At 38.9% G+C, this 22,356-nt stretch overlaps 1 protein-coding gene and 1 long non-coding RNA gene across 16 annotated transcripts in view; one reads left to right on the top strand and one right to left on the bottom strand.

The window, feature by feature from the left end:
- EPB41 (erythrocyte membrane protein band 4.1) overlaps positions 1-22,356 on the top strand; it is a 184,065-nt gene that overhangs the window by 144,406 nt on the left and 17,303 nt on the right. For 8 of the 15 annotated variants that reach the window (XM_020983331.2, XM_020983339.2, XM_020983332.2 and 5 more), the window contains one exon: positions 21,179-21,307. In XM_020983331.2, coding sequence (XP_020838990.2) covers positions 21,179-21,307 — 129 coding nt within the window. Of the gene's footprint in view, positions 1-19,343; positions 19,803-21,178; positions 21,308-22,356 lie in introns of all 15 variants that reach the window. The other 7 variants (XM_020983330.2, XM_020983329.2, XM_078145527.1 and 4 more) reach the window with 2 other exon arrangements.
- On the bottom strand, positions 2,510-13,471 carry LOC110206192 (uncharacterized). The gene is made up of 2 exons (XR_002323831.2): positions 7,757-13,471; positions 2,510-2,770 (listed from the first exon to the last, which is right to left on the bottom strand). It is a non-coding gene; the product is annotated as an uncharacterized LOC110206192 (long non-coding RNA).

Below are 22,356 nucleotides of genomic sequence, written 5' to 3'. Positions count from 1 at the left end.
TAACATTCTGATGGTGAGAGAAATGCTTCATTGCTGGTTTTGTTTACTCTGTCTAACGAGGAATGAGCACTGCCCACGTAACAGGAATGACCCAAACTCTTGGGTGGATTTTCTGAAGAGGACTGCTCTGAAGCTCACACAGAGCACTCATGAATGATCCTTGAGCACTGCCCTCAGGAGTGGTTTCATTAGGGCCGATTCCTGGATTGGCGGAGAGGTTCCAAAATATCTACCTGAGTTAATACTTTGCACATCCCCAAGTACCATTTTTTGAGCATTTTCCATCTGTCATTGTGTTCATCTTTCTCTGTCTTTCTTGATCTTCTACCACGAAAGCAGACACAGGAACGTGCTCTGTTAGTACAGGATGAAGACAAAATAAAAAGGCAAAAGAGATCCACTGAGAGAGCCTTGCCCCAGCAAGAAAATGAAGAAGCTCTTCCCAAGGTTTCCATTCCAATCCCTGAGGAACACAAGTCCCTCAAAAAGTGCTACCTGTACTCTAGTACTTTTCCATCTCCTCGTCTTCCTTTTGTGATGTCTTTTCTTGTGGTTCTTGCATTAGCTGTTTGGTGGTTGGTCTTTCTGTGACCTGAAAACAGGGTGCTCACCCGAAACTTCAAGACCACAACCTTGAACTTTTGTCCTTGGCTTCTATCCACTGCATTTTCTCCTGTATGATGTTCTCCTTTCTCAGGGGCTGAGTTGTAGGGGTTCTTGCCACTGTTGTTCTGTTTATAAAATGTGTTCCTCTTTGTACAGTACATGTCTTGGGGTACAAAGGAGTGGCGATGGATTGCCAGGCCAGCTTTTCTGCACAGATGTTAAATAAGCCTTTGCAATCCATAGACAAATCAGATTAAAAGCATATGGCAGGTCGGTTCTTTTTCCAAGAGCTCTCACTCTAAAGCCTGCATGTTCCTCCTGATTACTGTTGCTGTGTTGTCCTCCCTCTAAGATTGTACACAAAGCAAAGTAAGCGCTCTATGGGATTCTCCCTTGTTCTTCAACAGTTATTCATGGGACATGAGCTCCATGGTTTAAGAAAAAAAATCTGACTTTCTATTTATTCAGAAGCCTTAAGAATATACATAATGAACAATGAAGTCTGATCCATAACCACTCCTTTTCTGGGGGAAATCAAATAAACCAGTATACAAAGCCTTTTTTGTAAAATATAAAAATAAAAAGGCTTTTGACATCTGTGGCCTTCTTTTGAATATTTTAGAGATGGTCAGGGACTGTTGCTGCCTAGTATACTGAAGAGAACTGACTGTCTCTTAATAAACAAAAGGTTAATGTTTAAAAAAAAAAAGGAAGGGGGAAAAAAAACTGCCACTGCCCTTTAAACTCTGGCCAGGACTATATTTTCCAGAGTCCTCTTCTATCCTCCATAAAACGGTATGGTACTGAAATCCACATTTACTGTGAAACCCTAAATAAGTTCCGCTTATAAATGTTACTGAGGGTGTTTCACTTCTCTGAATGAATATATTGTTGAATTTCTCTTTATGACTTAAGAAATAACGACGTTACTAGAAGCAATACTTACCCATGACGATAAGCTTAAAAATCTATATTTATAGATTTAATTTTCTTGATGCATTTCAAATGTGTTCTTGAAAATTTGTGTTTAAATCCACAACATGTTTTTAATGGTGGTAATATGAGTGAAAGTATTATTGTGATGAGTTTTTGTCTTGTGCTTGCATGTTAATTTGTGGGGCTTCTTTGAATGTAAATATGAGTGCAACCTATGTTCAGATCGTAATTCTGGTGCTTCACCAGTTATTTTGACTTTAAAACTAACTCAACTTTGCATGCTGCTTGCTTTTTGGGAGCATCAAATGTAGCTACCTGGATGAATTGGCTAAACTAGTTTCAAACATTGGTTTTCAAATTTGAGTTCATATGTATAGTCATGCATAGAGATTTCTATACTTAAAGAGGCTTTTTTTTGTCTTTGAGATACTTGCTGCTTAAAACAAAAAAAAAGTAAGTCAGAAATGAAAATCTTCTTCCTGCTAGAATCCATATGCATTGTATTGTTGGTTATTGAGGTGTGTAGAAGTAATTCTAGAGGATTTCCTGAAAACTGCCACTCTTTCGGTTTAGGTATTCCCACTAAACTTGGAGAGAAAAGAGAGGGGTTGAAGGATGGAAGCTGGTATCAGAGAATAGACCTGTGAATGTCACTGGGTAGATGTTTATAACCTAAACATTTAGAGAGAGAAAAAGAGACAGAGAAAGACACAGAGAGAGAGAGAGAGAGAGAGAGAGAGAGAGAGAGAGAGAGAGAGAGCGTGTGTGTGTGTGTGTGTGTGTGTGTGTGTGTGTGAAGGGGAAGTAACAGAAAAAAGCTCTTTGGCCCAAAATATCAAATAACACTTCCCTGTAAGGGTGATTATCTTAACTCTTTCAGTCATGGTCTTGATCTTAACCAAATGGGACAAGAAATTATTTCACTGGAAAGTATCTTTTTTTTTTTAAGGAAATAAAGAGAAAATAGTTCCAGAATTTTCTTTTATTTTTGTAACTGTCTGAGACCAGATCTTCAGTTTCTCTCTTTGGAGATTGCTTCCTATTATTGAAGTTTTCATGAAGCATGTCTCACTTTGTATTGGGATTTTCACCAAGAGCCAAATCTCTAAACTGGCAGTACCTTACATGCTTCTCAAAACTGAGCAGCTGGTAATCACCACTTCTCATCAAAGGTGCTTGTTGGCCAGATGAGAGAGTCCATTTCCTGATCATAGACTATGGGCATGGCCTGCAAAAGAAAATTTCACCACCAAGCAGTCACTGTTCAGTACAGTACAGTAATCCTAAAAGATAGGTTCTTTAGAGTTGTGAGGGGGACGAAACACTAGACATATTGACTTTGGATTTCTAATAGCTGTCCTTAAAAGATTATGTGTAGATTTGTATATTTCATAGCTGAAACTAGCCTTTTTTGTTCTTATTTTCTCTGTATTAGAAGGGGAGTCCCCTGTCATTGTTTCTGGATTCTACTTTGAAATGACTTCTTAGTGAAAGGATCTCGGTTTGAAAGATTTAGTTTTCTTTTTTTTGTTTTGTTTTTAGGCAATTGGGGTTAAGTGACTTGCCCAGGGTCACACAGCTAGTATATGTCAAATGTTTGGTCCGAGGCCAGATTTGAACTCAGGTCCTCCTGACTTCAGGCCGGTGCTCACCTAGCTGCCCCTGAAAGATTTAGTTTTCAATATTGATATATGGTTTGGTTAACAAGTGGAAGGGCAGGGAGGGCTAGATGTTTAAGCATAGAGCAAAGAAGTAGAGGATTTGGGTTTTATCCCTCTATTACCTCTAATAGCCCAACTGACTGTGGGAAGATTATCCAACTTGATGTCCTGATTTCCACATAACAATTTAGAGACAAACCAGACTCCATGGCCCTAAGTCCATATATACTTAACCTGGAGCCACAAAGCCACCAAAAGCATTGTTTTTCCATTGATGTTTCTTTTCAAGCTAAGAGGAAGATGGATATTCAGAAGATCTCACCAACTTATGAGAATGTTTTTAAACCTATTTGAGTATGCTTAACAAAAAACCAACCTGAAGTACAATTGTCCTAGAGTCTAGATTTGAAGTGATCCAAAAGGAAATGGAGGCAGACATGCTGAGTAGAAGTAAGCTACATTAAACACAAGAAGTCACATATAAGGTGTCAAAGAAATCATATAATCCAAGAAGGAGATGGGCATACCAGGCAGCAGAGTGAAGAGCTAATTGATGAGTAGCCTAAGCGCTGCAGGGGTCAAATCTACAAGCACTTATTAAACACTTGCAAAGTGCCAGGCATGGCTAGAAGGTGAAAACAGAGGTTTTGAACCTATTGGGTAGATCTGGATGATGCATGAGAACGTAGAAACGAGATATGACGCTGGAGCAGCTGCTTGCATTGGTAGATCTGTGGTCTCAGCTAAAGATTGAAACATTTGTCCACTCAGTTGAGTGGCAACAGACTTAACTTTTCTCTAAAATGCAAAACTACCAAAATTAAATGCATTTCTTCCTTTTTTTGCCAAGTATATCAGAGTCTACAATTCAACTTACCCAGTTAATAGCTTATTTATATCCCTCAGTTTTTATTCATCATTTCTGCCTTTTGACCACTTTGTTACTCAAAAACACCTCCACCAAAATATGGGGAAGAAGAATATAACAAAATAAATTCAAATCATGAGACATCATGGTCCATCTAAAAAAAAATCTAAATTACAATTAGCTCAAAGGACAATGAGAAGATGTATAGTAGATATACGTGAGCTGCAACATATTACCAACAATGACTTGCTGGTAAAATGTGATGTAGAAGATGTCATGGAGGACAGTGATGACTAGAAAAGGAGGCAGGTCAGCCCTGTAGCAAGAATCATGGCTAAGAGATAGCCCCACATGTTGCACTAGTATCCACAAAATAGTAAAAGATCAAAAGGCAATCTTGGGGGTGGGTTGGGTTTTTGGTTTTGTTTTTTTTTTTGATAAAAGATTTGTAGAAAAATTTAGGTAAGTATTACACTGGAGATAGATTATGGATCTACCCAAAACACAGATAGGTTCTGAACTGCCCTGGTGAAGTATATTTGTTAATTTTGCTTCTTATTTCCATGGCTGGTAAAAGGTGTGGTAGGATAGGAGATTAACACTGTTTATTGACTAAGATGAGACCTAATTATTAACTGTAGATTTTAATCACTTGAGATGTTGTTGTCCTCTTTTTTCTATAACTAACTGAAAGTTGCTTATCTCTAACTTTCCTAAGTCACCTGCATGGTACTTCTTCTTTCCTATAGATCAGCCTTTAGATGTTTGTTTAATTCTGTTTAATTCTTAAATATTTCAAAAGATCTCTTGATTTCTTTGACATATGCACTCTCTTTATGGACCATAACCCATTTTCTGTTGCTATGGCCAAAAACTTAGTGCCTACCGACCAGTGCTACAAGGCCCTTATAGTGATAAGTCTCCCTCCTCATTGCTAGACTGGTTTTCGAACAATAGGAACAGTCACTTGACCTATGCTCAAAACCTTTCCAGCTTAGTAAGACTTTATAGAGCTTGAATTCTGTGGACATAACCCTTGGGAACCCAGGGTTACTTCTATGCTGTAAGGAGGCATAATTACTTCAGTATTCAAGGATCTGTGATTTCATCCATGTGGGTGCTCTCACCGTCAATGCCTTCTATGACTTAGTCTCATTGAGTTGCTGTGAGTGAAAGAAGTCATCACCTAGAAGTTAACATTCTAGTGATAAACCTTTCCAAACTTGACTAAGCTGTTATTTGGACAATAGACATGGAGTGCTGCCTGATCTACACTTTGAAAACTTTCCAGTTTGGTGTAGGACCTGCCAGATGGCTTCTGGTGCTCTGTTGGCATAGAATTAGAGAGCCCAGGGTGACCTCATGGGACACCTTGAATGAAGGGATTGATTTCGTTTCCAAAGTCACATGGTGGACTTTAGCTAATAGCTAGCATTTACATAGCACTTTTAAGATTTGCAGTGTTTTACAAATGTTATCTCCTTTGATCCTCACAAGAACACTGTGAGGTAGGTGCTATTTTTATCTTCATTTTACAGATAAGGAAACTGAGGGCTGACAGATGAAGTGACTTGAACAGAGAGCTAGTAAGTGTCTTGAGGCAAGATTTAATTCAGGTCTTCCTGACACTAAGCCTAACATTTTTATACACTATGTCATCTAGCCACCCAATGATGGTCACTTAATAAAAGAAAGAGGGGAGGGAAAAAACAAACAAAAGGAACTGAACCTCTGTACTTGGGTTTTTGTTTTCCCAGAATATTGGTCAAAATAAGGATGGTATATTAGAACTTTGCAAAGTTTGCTTCCTCTGTCTTCCTTATATATTAAAGTGCTAAAATCCCAGACTTCTGTATAGCATTGTGAAGAACTGACCATAGTGTATTACATTCTGTTTGATACAGAAATTTTTTTCTCCCATCATACTCACAGTTGCTCTTAACTTTGGTGCTTAAAACTGGGAACCTTTTTATTCTAGTCTCTTCAGGACACAATTGACAATTGGTAAAAATCATAGAAGTTTTCATTATGATGAATATGGAACCTGTTCACTAAATCCTACTGTAGAAAATGTGGAGGGACCCTAAAACCTGAAAGAGAGAACTTGAGTATAGATTAAAGGAAGAACTTTCTTCACAGTGGTAAGGGGGAAGTAGCATTAAGTAACTTTGCAAAGAGCTTAGATCAATCTAGTATTAAAGAAAATGGATACCTTCTGGGTTTTATAGGATTCTAGAGCTGATAGGGGCCTTGTAAGGCATGTGGCCCCACTCTCAGCCCCCTTATTTATAGACGAGGTAGCCGAGGTCCCAAGAGATAATATGACTTGTCCAGAATTATACAGGTGGTAAAAGACTGAGCTGGAAGTGGAGCTGGATCTTGTGTTTCCAAACCCTCTTTCCTGGCTGGCTTCTTCCTGGACCATTGAAGCTGGTAACAGAAAAGACAGCTATGTCCTTCCTAAAATCCCTTGATGCCTTTATGAGAGACCTGGATAGATAATGGACCTGCTCACCCTATGTGACAAGTCTTCTGTTCAAAAGTTTAAAAAAAAATTTAAACAAGGCACTGAGTCTTATTCCTTCTTTTCTATAACCAGTCAAAGATATAATTATGAGCCTCCCAGTTCTTTCTATGATTGACCCTACAGCATAAGCAGTGGCCCACGTATGAACTAGAAAATCTTAACTCGGGAAAGCTCTGGATATGATTAGCTGCTGGAAGGACTGTGGAAGGAGAGAGGCCTGCATACTACCCCTAAACACTAATGTTGTTCATCTCTATTGAGTCCTTACTGTATTCAGGAATAGGCTGTGTGTTATAGGAGACACAAAGCTTTATTAAATATGGCCCTTGCACTTAAGTAGCTTACTCTCTATAATGTCTGTCCTAGGTCTGACTCCTTCTCCACGTGCTAACCTTCCTTTCTTTTCCTCCTTTCTCTTTCAGTTTTCATTTCCTACATCATTCTTTCTAGCTCAGCCTCCTATTTTTTTTTCCCATGCTCACCTAGTCATGTTTCCTTACCCAGGAATCTGAGCTTCTACTCACTGATTCATTCTCCTTAAAAGCATATTTTGACATAATAAACTCAGCTGCTCCACAAGATTAGGCAACTACTGATAGGTCAGAAAACATTTTAGGAACAGCTCAGGTATATGAGGCAATTCTAGACATGAGAGTTCGAAAAATTCCTTGTAGCATGGTTGTGTTAGTAAGAAAGGGGCATGTTTTGCCATCCTTTTTGAGGAAGTATCCTTGGGCTTTTACAATATCCTTCTAACTACTCTTTTAGTGACTTTGGGCCCCCAAATGATTTTATTTCTAGTGTGACAATTGTCAGAATACACCTGCATTGAGAGCGTTCTTGAAAATGATATTAAAAGAGAACAGATAGACTTTTGAAAGTTATTTTCCATAGTAGATTACATCTTTACCATAACAATTGCCTAAAAGACGTAGAGAATACAAGATCTGACTGTGCTTATTTTTTGTTGACTATAAAAAGCATTTAATTTGGTAGACAAAAATGCTGTCTGAATAGCTTTTTTTTCCTCAACAAGGTGCCTTTCATGCACATGTTAATATTATACAAGATTCTTTGAAAGAAAGAACAACAGAACTTGATTGAATCTTTTGATCATTAATGTCAATCAAAGCATAATACAGGGAACTATGTACTCACCAGATGTGTTCACCATTGTCATGAAGAAGATCCATCACAGAATCCAAGTTGAAGAAGGATTCCCAGTGGGTGGTGAAGTCCTCCAGCTGTTCCTGCTTGTGTGGCATGGTATCAAGCCATCAAATATTGCAGAACTTCCTAAATGAAGTCCACAATCAGCTACTTTAAGAAATTCAACGCTGACTATCTTGTACAGGGAAAACAAAGTAAATGAAGAATGCATATTATCCAGACTATAACATGCAATTGGATACATAATCTAAATAGCTTCTCTCTATGTGTGTGTGAGAGTATGTATATATTGATAGATATATCAAGCACACACAAGTATATGTCATAATACATGTATATATGCATATATATACACACACACACACACACACACACATATAAATTCTTGGACTTCAGACAGTGAGTAGTTGTGATCAGAATTTGAAAGGAAGGGAGCAGGCTGGATAGCCTTTGGGAAATTGTTTCAGGGAGAAACTTGGGGTCATTAAAAGATCTTAGCAAAGTGTTTTTGAAAATCAATGTTCTTCTGGTGGTGGTTGAGTCATGGAACACCATGGTGTCTGAAGAAGTTGAGCATTACCAGTGGGTAATGGATAGGCACACATGTACATGAGCAGGCTGCATCATATTGCAAATATATTGTAATTATGTTTGGAAAAAGTGGCATAAAGGATGTTGTCGAAGTATACAAATACTGTTCAAAATAGAAAATTTGCTGGTCACATGCAAGAGTGAGAACGCAGGTGGACAACCCATGTGTTGCTCCATTGTTATCCTTGAAATGTGAAGAGAATGCAAAGGTCACACGACACAGGGCAGATCCTCTGTAGAAAAGATGTCCCACAGGATGAGTAGGGCTGGATGGCTTGTGATTGGCATGGCTGGAAGGTGTACCCATGTCAATGAAATCCCAACTCATTGGAGAACTGAAGACCTTGAAGGCTTTAAGCACTTTGCTGCTTAAAAAACATTTCAAAGTTATTCTGCATTCTAATTAAGGTTTAGTCCCCTCCTCCCCCACCGAGATTACTCTCTTAATAAAGGTTGCACCCTCAAAACTAAACCTATTAGGGGGATCTATATCTCCCCTCCCCCAGTAATACTAATTATTGATTGTGGTTAAACCGGATATGATTTGTGGAGCTAGGGGGGAAGGGGAAGTATGGCTTTTCTATTCTGACCAACCCATTTTTATAAATGACCAGAAATCCATCCCTTTTCAATATTTCATTGTGCTGTTTAGCTGCTCACTGATGATGTCTCCTCAACTACATATCTTATGCTAGTGTATTAAAAGGTCAAGAGTACTATATTTCTGAGTGTCATTCCTTCATATCCTGTTTCATGATCACAGTCAGATGATATTAGCTGCCTGTGTTCAGATAGAGAAAGCCTTCCAGATTAATGGTTTTAAGTAACAGTAATAACTCACATTAGTGTTACATACAGTATTAATTTCCCCACCCTTTACAAATGGGGAAACCAAGGTCCTTAGAGGTTAAATGATTTTCCTATAGTTATAATTAATGAGCAAAGAACCAAAACTGGAATCTACACTTTCTTACTTTGGTTCCAGTGTCCATTCCCCTTTGTAATTCTTTTCTATAAAAGTAATGCCATTTCAAATTGCTAGTTTCATCAGTGTAGGTGAGCTTCCAATCCTGATGCAGATCTCAGTCTCTCTGTGCCTTAATAGATGGTCGTCATGAGTTTGTGTGGCCAGCAGAATTCATCACCTGCTAACCAAATTTCTGGTGATGAACCTTTGCAATTTTAGGCTGGTTCTTGTACAAAAGGTAAATTTCAAAGGTGAATGGGCAGTGGATGGAAGGAAAGGAAATAATTCATTTTCCAGCTTTCACACTCGGTACTGTGTTATGTTTGAGATTCTCTAGAAAAATGTTCTAGAAGAAATTTTCCTTTCTTAAATTGTAATGAACCTGTCCGGGAGAGTTTTCCATTAGTGGGGAACATCACTCTGTACAGTGCAAGGATGTGTGGACATTATCTATGATAACAATTCAGGGTAATGTCTTGGTTTCTTGGTCAAGAGTACTCTACTATGATTGGCTTCTTGATTTGTAGCTTATTTTGGGAGGGTGCTCTCCAATAAAGCTTTCTGTGCCCATGAAGCATTGGTGACTGAGACCACTTAATCTAGAGGTTTAGTTGAGTCATGGGGCTGCATGAACCTAAAGATAATTGATTGAAGAACTTTTTACTGAAAACATCTCTTTCATGAACATTTTCTTTGATATTTTTTTCTCAGATTATTCGCTCTGTAACATAAACTTATCATGAATAAATATTATTGTACATCTGAGTCCTGTTTCTATTGATCAATAAGGAAATAGGAAGCAATAATCTCTGCCGAGTTGGTTTCACTGAAAAGAGGCAGGGAAAGCTCAATAATACTAATAGCTCCCATTCATTTACAAAGCACTTTGCTCACAACAAACTCTTTGGAATAGGTAAAAATGAAAGTTATTCCCATTTAAAGCTAGGTAAACTGAGCTTCAGGAAGATAACAATATACTCAGTAAGTATTAGAGCCCAGACTGATACAGGTCTCTTATTTTTTATGTTACATTATGCTGCTTGAACTCACATTATCATTAACCAGTCAATATGTTAGTTAGACTGTCTATATGACTAAACCCATTTCTTTTTCTTTCAATGTACTTAGTTAATAAGAGTTTTACTGACTTACCTCTGGCATAGTCATTTCTGTGTGCTTAGCCCTAAGACAGAGACATCCTTTCGGTTTTAAGATCAGATTTCTTCAAATTATGTATTAAATCTGAAATAAATTTTCCTTAGTTTTATCTAGCATTTTAAAAGTTGAGATCTTTGTAACAAAAATCCATGCAGTAAGTTCATCATTTACAAAGAGAAATATTTTTTGACATGGTACGTTTTTCTCTTGTTTGAAATGAACACATCACAGATTGATGGTTATCAGCCATCCAACCACTGGCATTCTAATCACTAAGAAGTGTGGGAGTGGGGGAGTGGGTGTGAGATCAGAGCCTGGTGCTGTTAAGTGGCATTAATGGAAATCATATGAATTCATCTCTGAGCAGACTTCGGATTCTACCCAAGGTGAACCTTTCATCTTCCACTTGCATTATCCAGGTGATTATTCAAATCTAGTGTTGCATGTGGCATATTAACTAGCTGAAAGTGTATGCCTTGGGACTGTGACTAAGAAATATAAAAGTTATGTAGGGAGAGAACTACAATGTTTGACATCGTGTTTCTGTAACTTAGTACTTTGGGTGGTCATCAAGGAAGTTAACCTTTCCATGTTTCCTATAATGGAACTTTTTAATAGCAAAAGACTAATAATTTCTTCTGAATATACCTCTGTGGTATCAAGATGCTGTTTCCATTCAGTCCATAAGGGGTGGGTGTCTACAAAGCTTGATTTAGTACTGATTTTAGATTTCCCTGTTAGCCCTTCCTGTTGTTTCTGCTCATTGTCTTTTGGAATGGGTTGTCTTAAAGTACAGGCAAAGAAACTAAGTGTTGGACTGTTTCCATGCTAGTGGGAGAGTGGAACCTCCTAGAGGACTACTGAGTGGGTAACTTCTTGTTGTACTGAAATATAACTGGTCCTCAAAGGCATCTCTACATGGAGCTTTTGGTCTAATGTCTAATGTTTGCTCAAGTACTTTAACATTTACAGCTCTGTTCAGGCTTGAGAACACCTCTTTGACCTGCGGAGCCCTGTCTGGTGAGTGCAGCTGAAAGGCCAAATTTTCTATTACTTAATGGCTAATTTTGCATCAGGCATTTATCTCAAAGCTTTTTTTGCTTTTGCATTCACCTATATTGGGGATAATCTAATAACATTATTATTTAGAAAATGTTTGTAAGAGTATAATTACTATCAGTCATTAAGGACCAATTTGATTTAATTGCATCATCCTCTTCCCAGAAGTGACCAAAGTCCAAGCTGCATTCCATGTATATGGTAGTGGAGCCTGAAAATGACTGAGGTTTTATGGAGAAAACTAGTGAATGCCGCAAGGCCATATTTCTTGGGTACAGTCCAAGTGGGAGACAGAGGAAAAAAAGCATAGCTATAGCTAAGGGTGATGTAAAAAAGAGAGTGAAGTTAGGGGAAGGAATTGTTGATGAAGGCAAAGGATGTTGAATAATAACTCATACATAATGCTCTGGAAAGTAGAAAGCACAATCCCATAAAGGTGAGAAAATAACAATTATTATTCCCCTTGTTCAGAGGAACAGACTGAGACTCATAGAGGTAAGGGCACTTGCTCAAGTTCAGACAGTGCTGGCTGAAGCAGTGCCTCCTTGCACGCCCTTGTGATATCTCTTTTCACCTACATCTTATGAAAGCCGGAAAGATACATAGTTGTTAGTTTATCCCCATCTCTCTGCGAGTCTGTAATTTCGTTCTATAAGTTGGCCTGTTGTGTTTTTTCACTTGAAATGTACCCAGACTTTTATTTTCATATAGCCTTCTTTTCTTGGGCTTGAGGGTGCGGGGAGTGGGGGGTTGAATGACTGATTTTTGTTATTGCTTTTTTGTTTCTGTTCCTTTTCTGTGGAAGAATGGTGGGGGAGGGGCGTGCAGAATCTGCTGCTTATCTTGTTATCCTTGTACACTGTGTTTTCTCATCTAGCTTTTGCAAAGAAAGCTATTGCCAGATCTGATTTGTCTTTTATTGCAAGTGCCCATCCAAAATTTTTTATGTCTTAAAATCTAATAAGGCCCATTGGCACATTGAAGGTCTTGCCCATTTTTAGTCACAGAAGGGCAGTATCAATAGCATCTGCATTCTAAACTGGGAAGAAGCTCATTGATGTGGCTAATAAGTGGATATGTGGATGCACATGGTTTTCTTTTAGCATTCTTCTGGGTATCTAGAAACGACTCATTTCTTTAGTGCTTGTCAGCGTACAAAGTATTTTCCTCATAGCGACTTTGTGCGACATGGAATACAAATGTGCTCATACCTTTTGTGTGCATTTATGCAGTGTCTGTGTTTGATAGGTGAGGAAAGCAGCTGAGTGGCCACAGAGTGCCCAGGCTGGTGGGATGCAGAGCTGGGATCTAGGCCTTTGGGTCCTGAGGCTGTGCTCAGTCCCACACTGCCTCCGACAAGCTCTTCACTGAGACACCCAGATTCCATTTAGAAGCTCAAGGGTCAGTGACAAAAGGAGGCACTCGCAATTAACTGATCTGATCACCCTGTTTTGTTTGCATGTTACCTGACCGTGCTGGGAGGAGCGCTTTTATTTAAGTGCTTGATGATGATGATGATGATGATGATGATGATGATGATGATGACGACGACTATAATGTGTGTATTATTTCACTTTTGTTAAGAACCAGGAGCTGGACTCTTCAGCTGGCTATTTATACCTTTCTGTGTTTAGCAAGACAACCTCAACTCTTGCTTCTATGTACATTTTCCCCACCCCCGCCTTCCAGCACCTCATCACTTCAGGTACCCAGGTTGCTCCTTCTCACTATCAGTCTGTTCTCTTAAAGGCATCTTATAAACACATCTTCACTAATGTGTAAATAACTGATAAAACCTTAAATGTAGTATTCTTCCCCAGGAGTGTTTTCATTTTAATTTGTAGACAAAGCCCTTGACCAAAGGAAGCCTTTTAGATTGAGAACATGTCCTGAGAGCATTAAAACTTATGAGCAGGGCTGACCGTGTTAGCTCACTGCAGCTTAGAAGAGAATAAAGGTAATATGAAAACCAGTGAGAATTTGGGCATAGTGGGGGTTTGGGGATTTCAATCTAGGCGTGCCTGGTACAATATGACCCTAACTGAAGGCATTTGGCAATAAAGTCATTGATACATTATGAGTAAACCCCATGGAAGTGTTGTGAAGGCCTGCTATGTGGTGATTGATTACCCTTTTGTAAGATTTCTTTAACTGTCTGTTGCCTAAAAATGCTGTTTAGTGTTTTGTGGGAACAATATTAGGTGGGGTATGCCTAAGTAGAATGTGACCAGAGGGTGTGTTTTGGGTGTCTTTTGGGAGAAAAGTTAGGAATGGTGAGAAGTTATTACCTACCATCCACATCCCCACCCCCACCCCCCAAAAGCAGTACCAATACGTTAAAGGCCATTTTCGGAGCCTGGAAATAAAAAGTCTGGCAAAGGTTAAAGTAATCAGGCATCTTATGTATAATTCCCCCCCCCCCCCCCGGCACACACTTTTTTTAGAACACAAAGCCACATTTATATAGTTTGAATTATCTCCTATGTCCCACCTGGATATCTGGACTAGCAGGGAATTGGTGTATGTTCTTGTATTATGTGTGTTTTAATTCTTGTCTTTTCTCCTGTTGTTCCTTTCCTCCAAGTTCTAGCTAGAGGGGCTCCCTGAAGTACAGAGAAGACCTAGTTGAGAACTTACTAACAAGCAGACTGGAAGACCTAGCACCAGCCTTGGTTAAACCCACTGGCTTGGCCCAGTCTTACCAGATACTTCAGGTGCTCTAGACACACTTACTTTCCAATAGGGAGACTGGATTTCTATAATGTCTTAATTCATGTCCTTTTTATAAAGTAAAGCTTAAATTTTGGGGATGAATACCTAATCATGTGTCTATTGGATATGACGTTCTTGAGCTGTAACTTTTACTTACTACATTTTGTCTCCTACAGTACAGCAGTGGATGGTTTCACCCATTATGAATTCTTTGTTTGGATCTAGACTTCAGCTTTAGGAACCTTCAGATTCCCAGTAGCTCCCCAGAATAACTTTGGAGTATCTTAGGACTTTTAGGCATATATAGGAAGATGTACTAAGGAATTCAATCTTCTTCCTGTCATCTCTACTTAGGAAACTCCAAGCAAACTAGATTGAGGCTCTAGCCATCTAAAGTGGAGTGGATTTTCTGTATATGGTGTTACTTAACATACTAAACTTCACAATTGACTTTTAAAACCAGATTGTCACACGAGGTTCTAGGTTATCATTAGTGAAAATACCTCCAAAAATGTGTGATTTTGTCAGTGTGGGCATGAACAATATCTATCTCAACCCCTCCCTGCTGTAGGATCATGGTTGCACCTCTCATGGCCACCTTCTTGGTGATGAATCTCTTTAAACTTGTTTGCCTAGGCTTGCCCTTACCCGTAGTTTCTTTCAAAGCCTTTTCAGCTTGAGTAGGACCCGTCAGAGGTGAAATTCCACTGGCATAGCTTTCAAGGGCCCTGGGTCATCATGGCCATGCCACAGTGTGGTATTAGAACAGGACTCAGGTGGAGGTTTAATGATGTCATATTTACAAAGCTTTTTTCCTAAAGCCAATTTGGGTTGGGGTTATAGAGGGGTGCAGTGTCAGGACCCTTATCCTCATTTTACAGGTGAGGGAAAAAACTGAAACTCACAGAGGCTCATAATGATAATAATATCATTATTATTATAATAATGGTGCAGGGCTGGGGTTCAACAACAGGTGTTCTGGTTTCAAGTCTTATTCCTTGACACCAGGAAGTTTTTCAGTAGTTAATTATTTCCTCTAACTAGTCTTTCATTAGTAGAAGCTATTGAGCACTGTTCATCTTTAAAGTGACATGTAAAGGTCAGATAATAATGATGCTTTGTCCTCAAGTTTGGATAGCATTAAGATTTTTATCATTACCTAAACCAGAGACTGTTCTTCAGTAGACAAAAATGGGATTTAAAAAATTGGAACAAAAATAGTTTGTTAGGAAAGCCCTCCATCTTTGATATCATGTTTCTTTTCTTTCCCTTCACCCCAACAGTAAGTATGAGTAGCTGGGTAAAGATGCTACGCTAAGTTCCCTTGGCAGACCAGTCAGAGCCACAGCATGTCTCCCTGTCCCAGGTATTAATAAATATAAGGCCAAAGTGTGATGGAAACAAGACTTTCTTCAGACAGGGAAAGGTATTGCTTTCCTCTTTTCACTTAAGGGTAAAATTGGCTGATATGTGGTACAAATGCTAAGACCTATGGGAAGGGGGAAGATGTGGCTCTCTTCAGCCTTTCTGGATAAAGCTTCTCTAGAATACTTGTAAAGTAAGACAATCATTTGAGCATGAATATTTCCACTTTGACAAGCCTTTGACATATGTAAATCTTTAAGTTCAAAAATAGCCTGAAAAGAAAGAGAGGATCTGGTTTGCATTTGATGAAGCTACAGCAAAACTCCAGTAAAACGCCCACATCCTGCTATTAATGCTATCTAGAGTTCAGTAAACCAGTGGAAGGATAATTTAGAATTGTAAAGGCATATACATGGGTTATGGTCTTGAGATATAAAGTACATTTTTAAACATAGTTTTAATAAAATGCCTCTTTTTTAAGGCAGCACTTTGGTTCCCTCCCTATTCCCTCTACCACCAAGAAACAACCCACCCCCAAAAAAAAAAACCTAGCACATAAGCATCATACTGGACTAAGGGCCATTCTGGTTTAAGTAGACTTTTCCTTTGTGAGTATAGCAGTAAACAATTAATATAGTAATCTTAATGTTTTCTGCTTTTAGTTTTCTTAATCAGATGGAATTTTTATGAGATTGAGGATTTCATTCAACTAGCCGGTTTTTATGATATGTTATATAATGTTCTCCTCAATATCCCTTTCATCAACTTTATAGAACTGTGGATAAGTGACAGCTTCTCTGGTGGCAACAAGGTTCTTCTTATAAGTCTTCTTCAGAGTCAGCAACCACAAAGGCTTCTCAAATTGCTTGCTTTTAACCCCTTGCCAATGTACCTTAATCATGTGATCAATCACATTAAATTTTTGACCAGCCCCGTTACGACATGTCCGTGGTTCAGATCTTGATAATATAAGCTTCTCTTGGAAGGTTCTCCAATTTAATATGCACAGATATATAGTGTCTTTCATCATGTCATCCTTTGAACTTTGCTGACTATCTTAGCTAAGACACAGCACTGTCTATAAAATCGCAGTATTTAAGACAGTTGATTAATTTTGTGTCATGGAAGCTTTGTGGACTTTCCATCTACCAAGATCTTGCCATTGAGGTCAGTTATCTTTCTGATACCTAGGAGAAAACTGTCAGCCACTAGGATAGATTATCCTTAGATCATAGCTTTAGACATCCTTTGTGTTACTTAACAAATATTATTTCAAACAGAAACTAGCTTGGGGTACATCCCTGTTCTTTTGAGGTATGTCAGAGAAAAAGCCCTTCTACACCACCCAGACTGGTTATTTAAGCTCTCTGCATCTTATTTATCTTATTTATAAAATGAGGGCTTTAGTCTCTTCCATCTCTGACATTCTATGGTTCTCTATTCCTCAGTGTTACTTCAGAAACAGAATGCTCAGCTGGATAGATCATGGATCTGTCAATTCCTGTGTTCTCATGTACTTTCTTGGCATGCTTGTTCTGTATGGAATAGTTCAAGACAAAAGCAGTGGTTCTCAAAATAAAACTGAACTGACCCTGTAGCAACTTTCAAAGTCTTTACTGTGGATACCACCTTTATCTTTGGCCACTCTATGTGTGTTTTAGATGTATACTTTAGAAAAATATTTCATTACTCTAAATGATATTTCATTCCCAGATGGCACCTTGATGTAACTGTCACCTGTCCTCTCATTAATCAGGGTGATATAAATTTGGTTCTTTTTTTTTTTAATAGGCTGCTTTGCCTGGAATATTTTTTAGCCATACAAACTAAATCATTTCTTATTTAGCAAAGAGGCATAATAATGCATAAAAATCCTCATGTTGATCTACATAGAATAAAAGTTGGCATGTATATTCAAGAATGTTGATCCTAGTATACTGTACTGTGAGGACTTATTTGTTTATTCCCAGCAATTCCATTTCTTAAGTGGGTCTATGTCAGGGTGGCTTAACCATCAAGAAAAGAGTGGTCAGCTCCCCTAGAAAGCAATATGGTGCAATTATGTCAGATATCCTTGGCAAGGAGGCCACTAAGAAGTCAAACTTCATAGCTCCTGGTTGTGTCCCTCTCTCAAATCTGTTATGTACTAGATAATATTCATTCTTGACCAGTGCAAGACTGACCTGGTCTGAACCTAATTTTTTCTAGTATTAGTTGTCCTACAGTTTAAGATGATAGGCAGTTAAGTGTAAAGTTTCTAGACGTAAATATTTCTAGAATGACATTCCTAGGTTATAAGCATTCTTTCTTAATTTCATAGAGCTACTGTTCAGGCTTATTGTTACATTCTAGGAATGACATATGCTTTAATGAGAAACTGTTATTTTTTTTTAATTGCCATATTGACATCTTGTTGGAAGAACTAAAATGTTAAATTGTTTCCTAAGCATAAATCCTTTAGCTGAACTGTTTTTTAAAACAATTTTAAAAGATAAGCAGTTTAGTATTAAGTCCATGAATCATGTGAGCAGTGCTAAAAGGACTCTTTTCCCACACCAATGTGCAGACATCGTCGTAATGTGGGCTGTTTTTTTCAGAATGTTGCCAGCAAACCAGTGCTAGCTGACTCGGATGTCGTTTGGCTTTCTTAAGGCTGTTTGCTCAGATGGCCAATCCTGCTTTCTTATTTATGTCACTTGGGTCTCTTCTCCCTGACCAATTCCTGCCCCTTTTGTCACCTTCCTAGGAGTTTTAGGGTTAGCTAGATTACTCTCTATTGCTGCAGAAAATACTGATAACAGGATTGCTTTGAAGCATTCATTTATGACAAGGTATTTAGCCACTACCTAAGAGTAAACCATGGTTCCTAATCCCTATGGTATTCTATATTTCTTGGAGATATTACATAGTTCATCTGCCAGATGGTAGTCTTTCCCTGGTGTTGGATCATTTCAAGTCATATTTTTTGCCCATCTTCAGTAAAGCCTCTTTAGGCAGCTTTCTTAAAAATACAAAAAAGGCATTTGAACATTAGTATTGAAATTCATGCTATAACATTGATTGCCATTGGTCAGTGCTTGGGCATCCATATACTAACACAGCTGCTCTGTTGTTGGCAGGCAAAGGGAAATCTGGATCATAAGCCTGATGGTGCCATCAGGAGCTAGTACAGTGATAATCAACTTTTAAAATGGTGAATCAGGATTAGGTGATGCAACTTAACCAGCATTTTATTTAAATTGTCATTCTCAAGAATATTTATGAATTCTTTAATGAGGTGGAACCTCTTCTGTGCTCAGATCCTTCCTGGGAAATGAATGTTTAGGAATGACAAATTGATTTTTCTAGGCACCAAAGAAATCACGTAGGGAAACCCAGAGGGTGCTTGATACTGAGCAAGATATATCCCCCAAATTCTTCAGACTAATTATATAAAGGTCTACACAAATGCTTGACTGAAATTAGAGTGCAGCACCTTCCTGGCAGTTGGAGTGACTCTGGCTTCATGGACCATCCCTAGCAATAGTTCTTGGTTCTGAAACCCATGAAAGCTAGGGGTTCTTGGCTTATGCCAGTGCTATTGTGATTTCCACCCTTAAAAATCCACAGGAATAGCAAAAGACTTGGTCTTCCTTTAAGACCGTCTGCTTTTATTATTCAGAGCATTCCACCTTCATTCCTAATATTATCTTCTTGCTTTTGTGTATATTCATTCACTTGTAGACTATGAATGACATTCCTAAAGAGGAAGTGGATGCAGTGACAGAGAAACCAAACCTTGACTCTGAATGGGAGGGCCTTGAGCATTCAGTAGCTCATAGTGGGACCCAAATGACAACCCCCTTGGAGTCTCTACAAAGCCATGACTTTGGGCCTGTCTCCATAAACATCAAGGAGGCAGAAGACAAGGCACATGGGCCAGCTGGTCTCTTTGGTAACAAGGAGATGCTAAGTTGTCCAAATGGGGTATGTACAGGTGTAGAAGAGCAAGCTGGTGCCTTAGAACTCTCGAAGTGCATGCTCTCAGAAACACCTGCTTCCTGTCAGCTGTATGCTGGTGAAAAAGAGGCAGAGGGTGGTGAAGACCATGTTACACCAAATGAGCAACCTGGGAAGCAAAATGGACCATATCCTGACTTTCACGTGGGTTCAGGGTTCCCCACCCTCATTCGAAGTTTCCAGGTAGTAATGGTTTGGGTCAAATGCCTCTCTTTGGGAGAGGGCCAGAACTCTCCCTGGGATGGTGATGGGAGGAGTTTATTTCTTGCTTTTCTGATTAAAGAATTCTAGAGTCTGTCTCAGAGGAACTCACTCAGAGGGAATTCCAAGGCAAGAATTGATTTTTTTCCAGCTAATTTGCAAATCTAAATAAGCCCTGTCATGATCATTGCATAGACTTAGATAAGGGCTTTTAAAAAGGGCACTCTAGGGGCAGCTAGGTGGAGCAGTATATAGAGCACCAGCCCTGGATTCAGGAGGACCTGAGTTCAAATCTGGACTCAGACACATGACATTTACTAGCTGTGTGACCCTGGGCAAGTCACTTAACCCCATTGCCTAGCCAAAAAAAAAAAGGCACTCTACCTTTCTTGGCTCAAATGCAGATTTATAAAGAAAGGTGAAATTGTGAGATGTCTGTGTTTTTGATAAATGCACTTGCTCTGTTGAAAAAGAATAGTTGGTTCCTCACCAAGATTATTTCAGGGCTAAGATAGGAACATATCTCGGTCACAAAATCTGACTCTGTAAGATGCTAATAATACTCATTACCTACCTTGTTTTGTTACCCTCCACTATTCCCATCCCAGGGAGAAAGAGAAGTGGGTTCTAGTGATCATTGGTACTAATCCTTTATGCTAAAGTAGATGACCATGTAACCCCTGCACAATCAAGAGGCAGCTTTCAGAGTGATTTACCAGCTGGGGGAAGGTGAGCTGATTTGGCAAAGATGGCCTTCCCTTTCACTAATAATGTCTGTCCTTCTGATGTTAATCACCAGGTGGTGGCATAACTGATTTTTCTCTTTCCAGCTTTCCAAATACTGTTTCCTTTCAAGAACTCAAAAGTGAACATCTGACATTGATTTGAAAAGAGTTAATGAATTCCAGGGTCACTGTTGTTCATGCATCATTTGGACTTAAGGGAGGAAATGTGTGGCCAATATTTTTTTTTTTATTGCAGTGGTGCAATCACAAGGAGGAAACAAAATAATTGCTATTTGGCAACAGTTTTGTATTCAAATTTTGGCTCTGAAGCCAATCCAAAATGCTTCAAATCATACACTTTAACTGCAAGGTCTTATGGCTACTTTGTTTTTTCATTAGGCATACACAGGTTATTATAGGAATATAATTCTTTACCATCCCTTACGATTTGACACTTTGTTAAAACTACTGCAGAATGATTTGCAAATCCTGTGCAAACAACTTTTGGGATTCTGAATTGGATTTTTTTGTTTGCTAAGGCCCTGAAACTTTGATCAGGTCAGTGTCAGAGGGTTGGCTGGCTGTTTCCCTCAGAAAGGACATAAATAATTTTGCTTTCCCACTGTTTTGTAGCCTCCCCTGGTAAAGACTCAGACTGTCACCATCTCAGATGTTGCTAATGCTGGGAAAAGTGAAATCCCAACCAAAGATGTCCCCATTGTTCACACTGAGACAAAAACCATCACTTATGAGGCTGCCCAGGTAAGATACCATTTTTTAAATCTAAATCTTCAGTTACTTATAATCAAGTTCTTCTCCATAGTTCTAGCAGATAGCATTTATTTACTGTTTTTGTTGTTCATAGATTCAGAAGAGGGAAAATTCCCTTTCATTTATCAGTCAACAGAATGTATTTAGACTGGATGCAGAATACATAGAGAGGCAATTTGATTGCCAGGTTAGCGAGTCTGTGTTGGAAATAAAAAAAAATGGGGTTGGTGAGCTGGTGAGAGTAGTGGCCAAGGATAATGCAGGTAGATTGTGGGAGGCTTTGAAGCTCGGGCAGAAAAGTTTGGATGGGATAGACAATAGAGAATCACTGTCAGGTGTTAGTGGAGTGACAAGATAAAGTCAATGTTTGATGGTGACAGTGGAGGCACAATCATAGCAAGGTCGTCCAGGCATAAATAAGGTGATGAAGACTTGGACTTAAGTGATGGTTTTCGAAGTAGGAAGGAAGAAGTGAGTCCATAACAAACTGTGGGTAAGAAAAGGCTAATAGCACTTATCAGAGTCAGATAGAGGAGCTGACCATGAATTCAAGACTGCGAACTTGGGTGCTAGGGGGGCTTGTAGTGCCATTGGGGAACTAGGAAAGGTCTGGTACCCTAGGTCCTCTTCAGACATGTCTCACTACCATACTGTGCTTTGCAGGCTTATCTGGGCTGGGGAGAATTCTAGAAGGGATGGTTTAGGAGAAAGAAGCAAGTTATTCTATCCCCAAAAGCTATAAAACTGTGCATACCCTTTCATCCAGCAATAGCACTTCTAGGTCTATATCCCAAAGAGATCATAAACAAGGGAAAAGGACCCACATATACAAAAATATTTATGGCAGCTCTTTTTGTGGTAGCAAAGAATTGGAAATTGAGGGGATGCCCATCAATTTAAGAATGGCTGAACAAGTTGTGGTATATGAATGTAATGGAATACTATTGTGCTATAAGAAATGATAAACAGGCTGACTTCAGAAAAACCTGGAAAGACTTACATGAACTGACGCTGAGTGAAGTGAGCAGAACCAGAAAAGC

This window comes from Phascolarctos cinereus, unplaced genomic scaffold (genome assembly GCF_003287225.1).
Source record: "Phascolarctos cinereus isolate Bilbo 61053 unplaced genomic scaffold, phaCin_HiC Scaffold_726;HRSCAF=1367, whole genome shotgun sequence".
NCBI lineage: Eukaryota > Metazoa > Chordata > Mammalia > Diprotodontia > Phascolarctidae > Phascolarctos > Phascolarctos cinereus.
The sequence above is the reverse complement of the archived record's forward strand: the minus strand, read 5'-3'. Positions and strand labels throughout refer to the sequence as shown.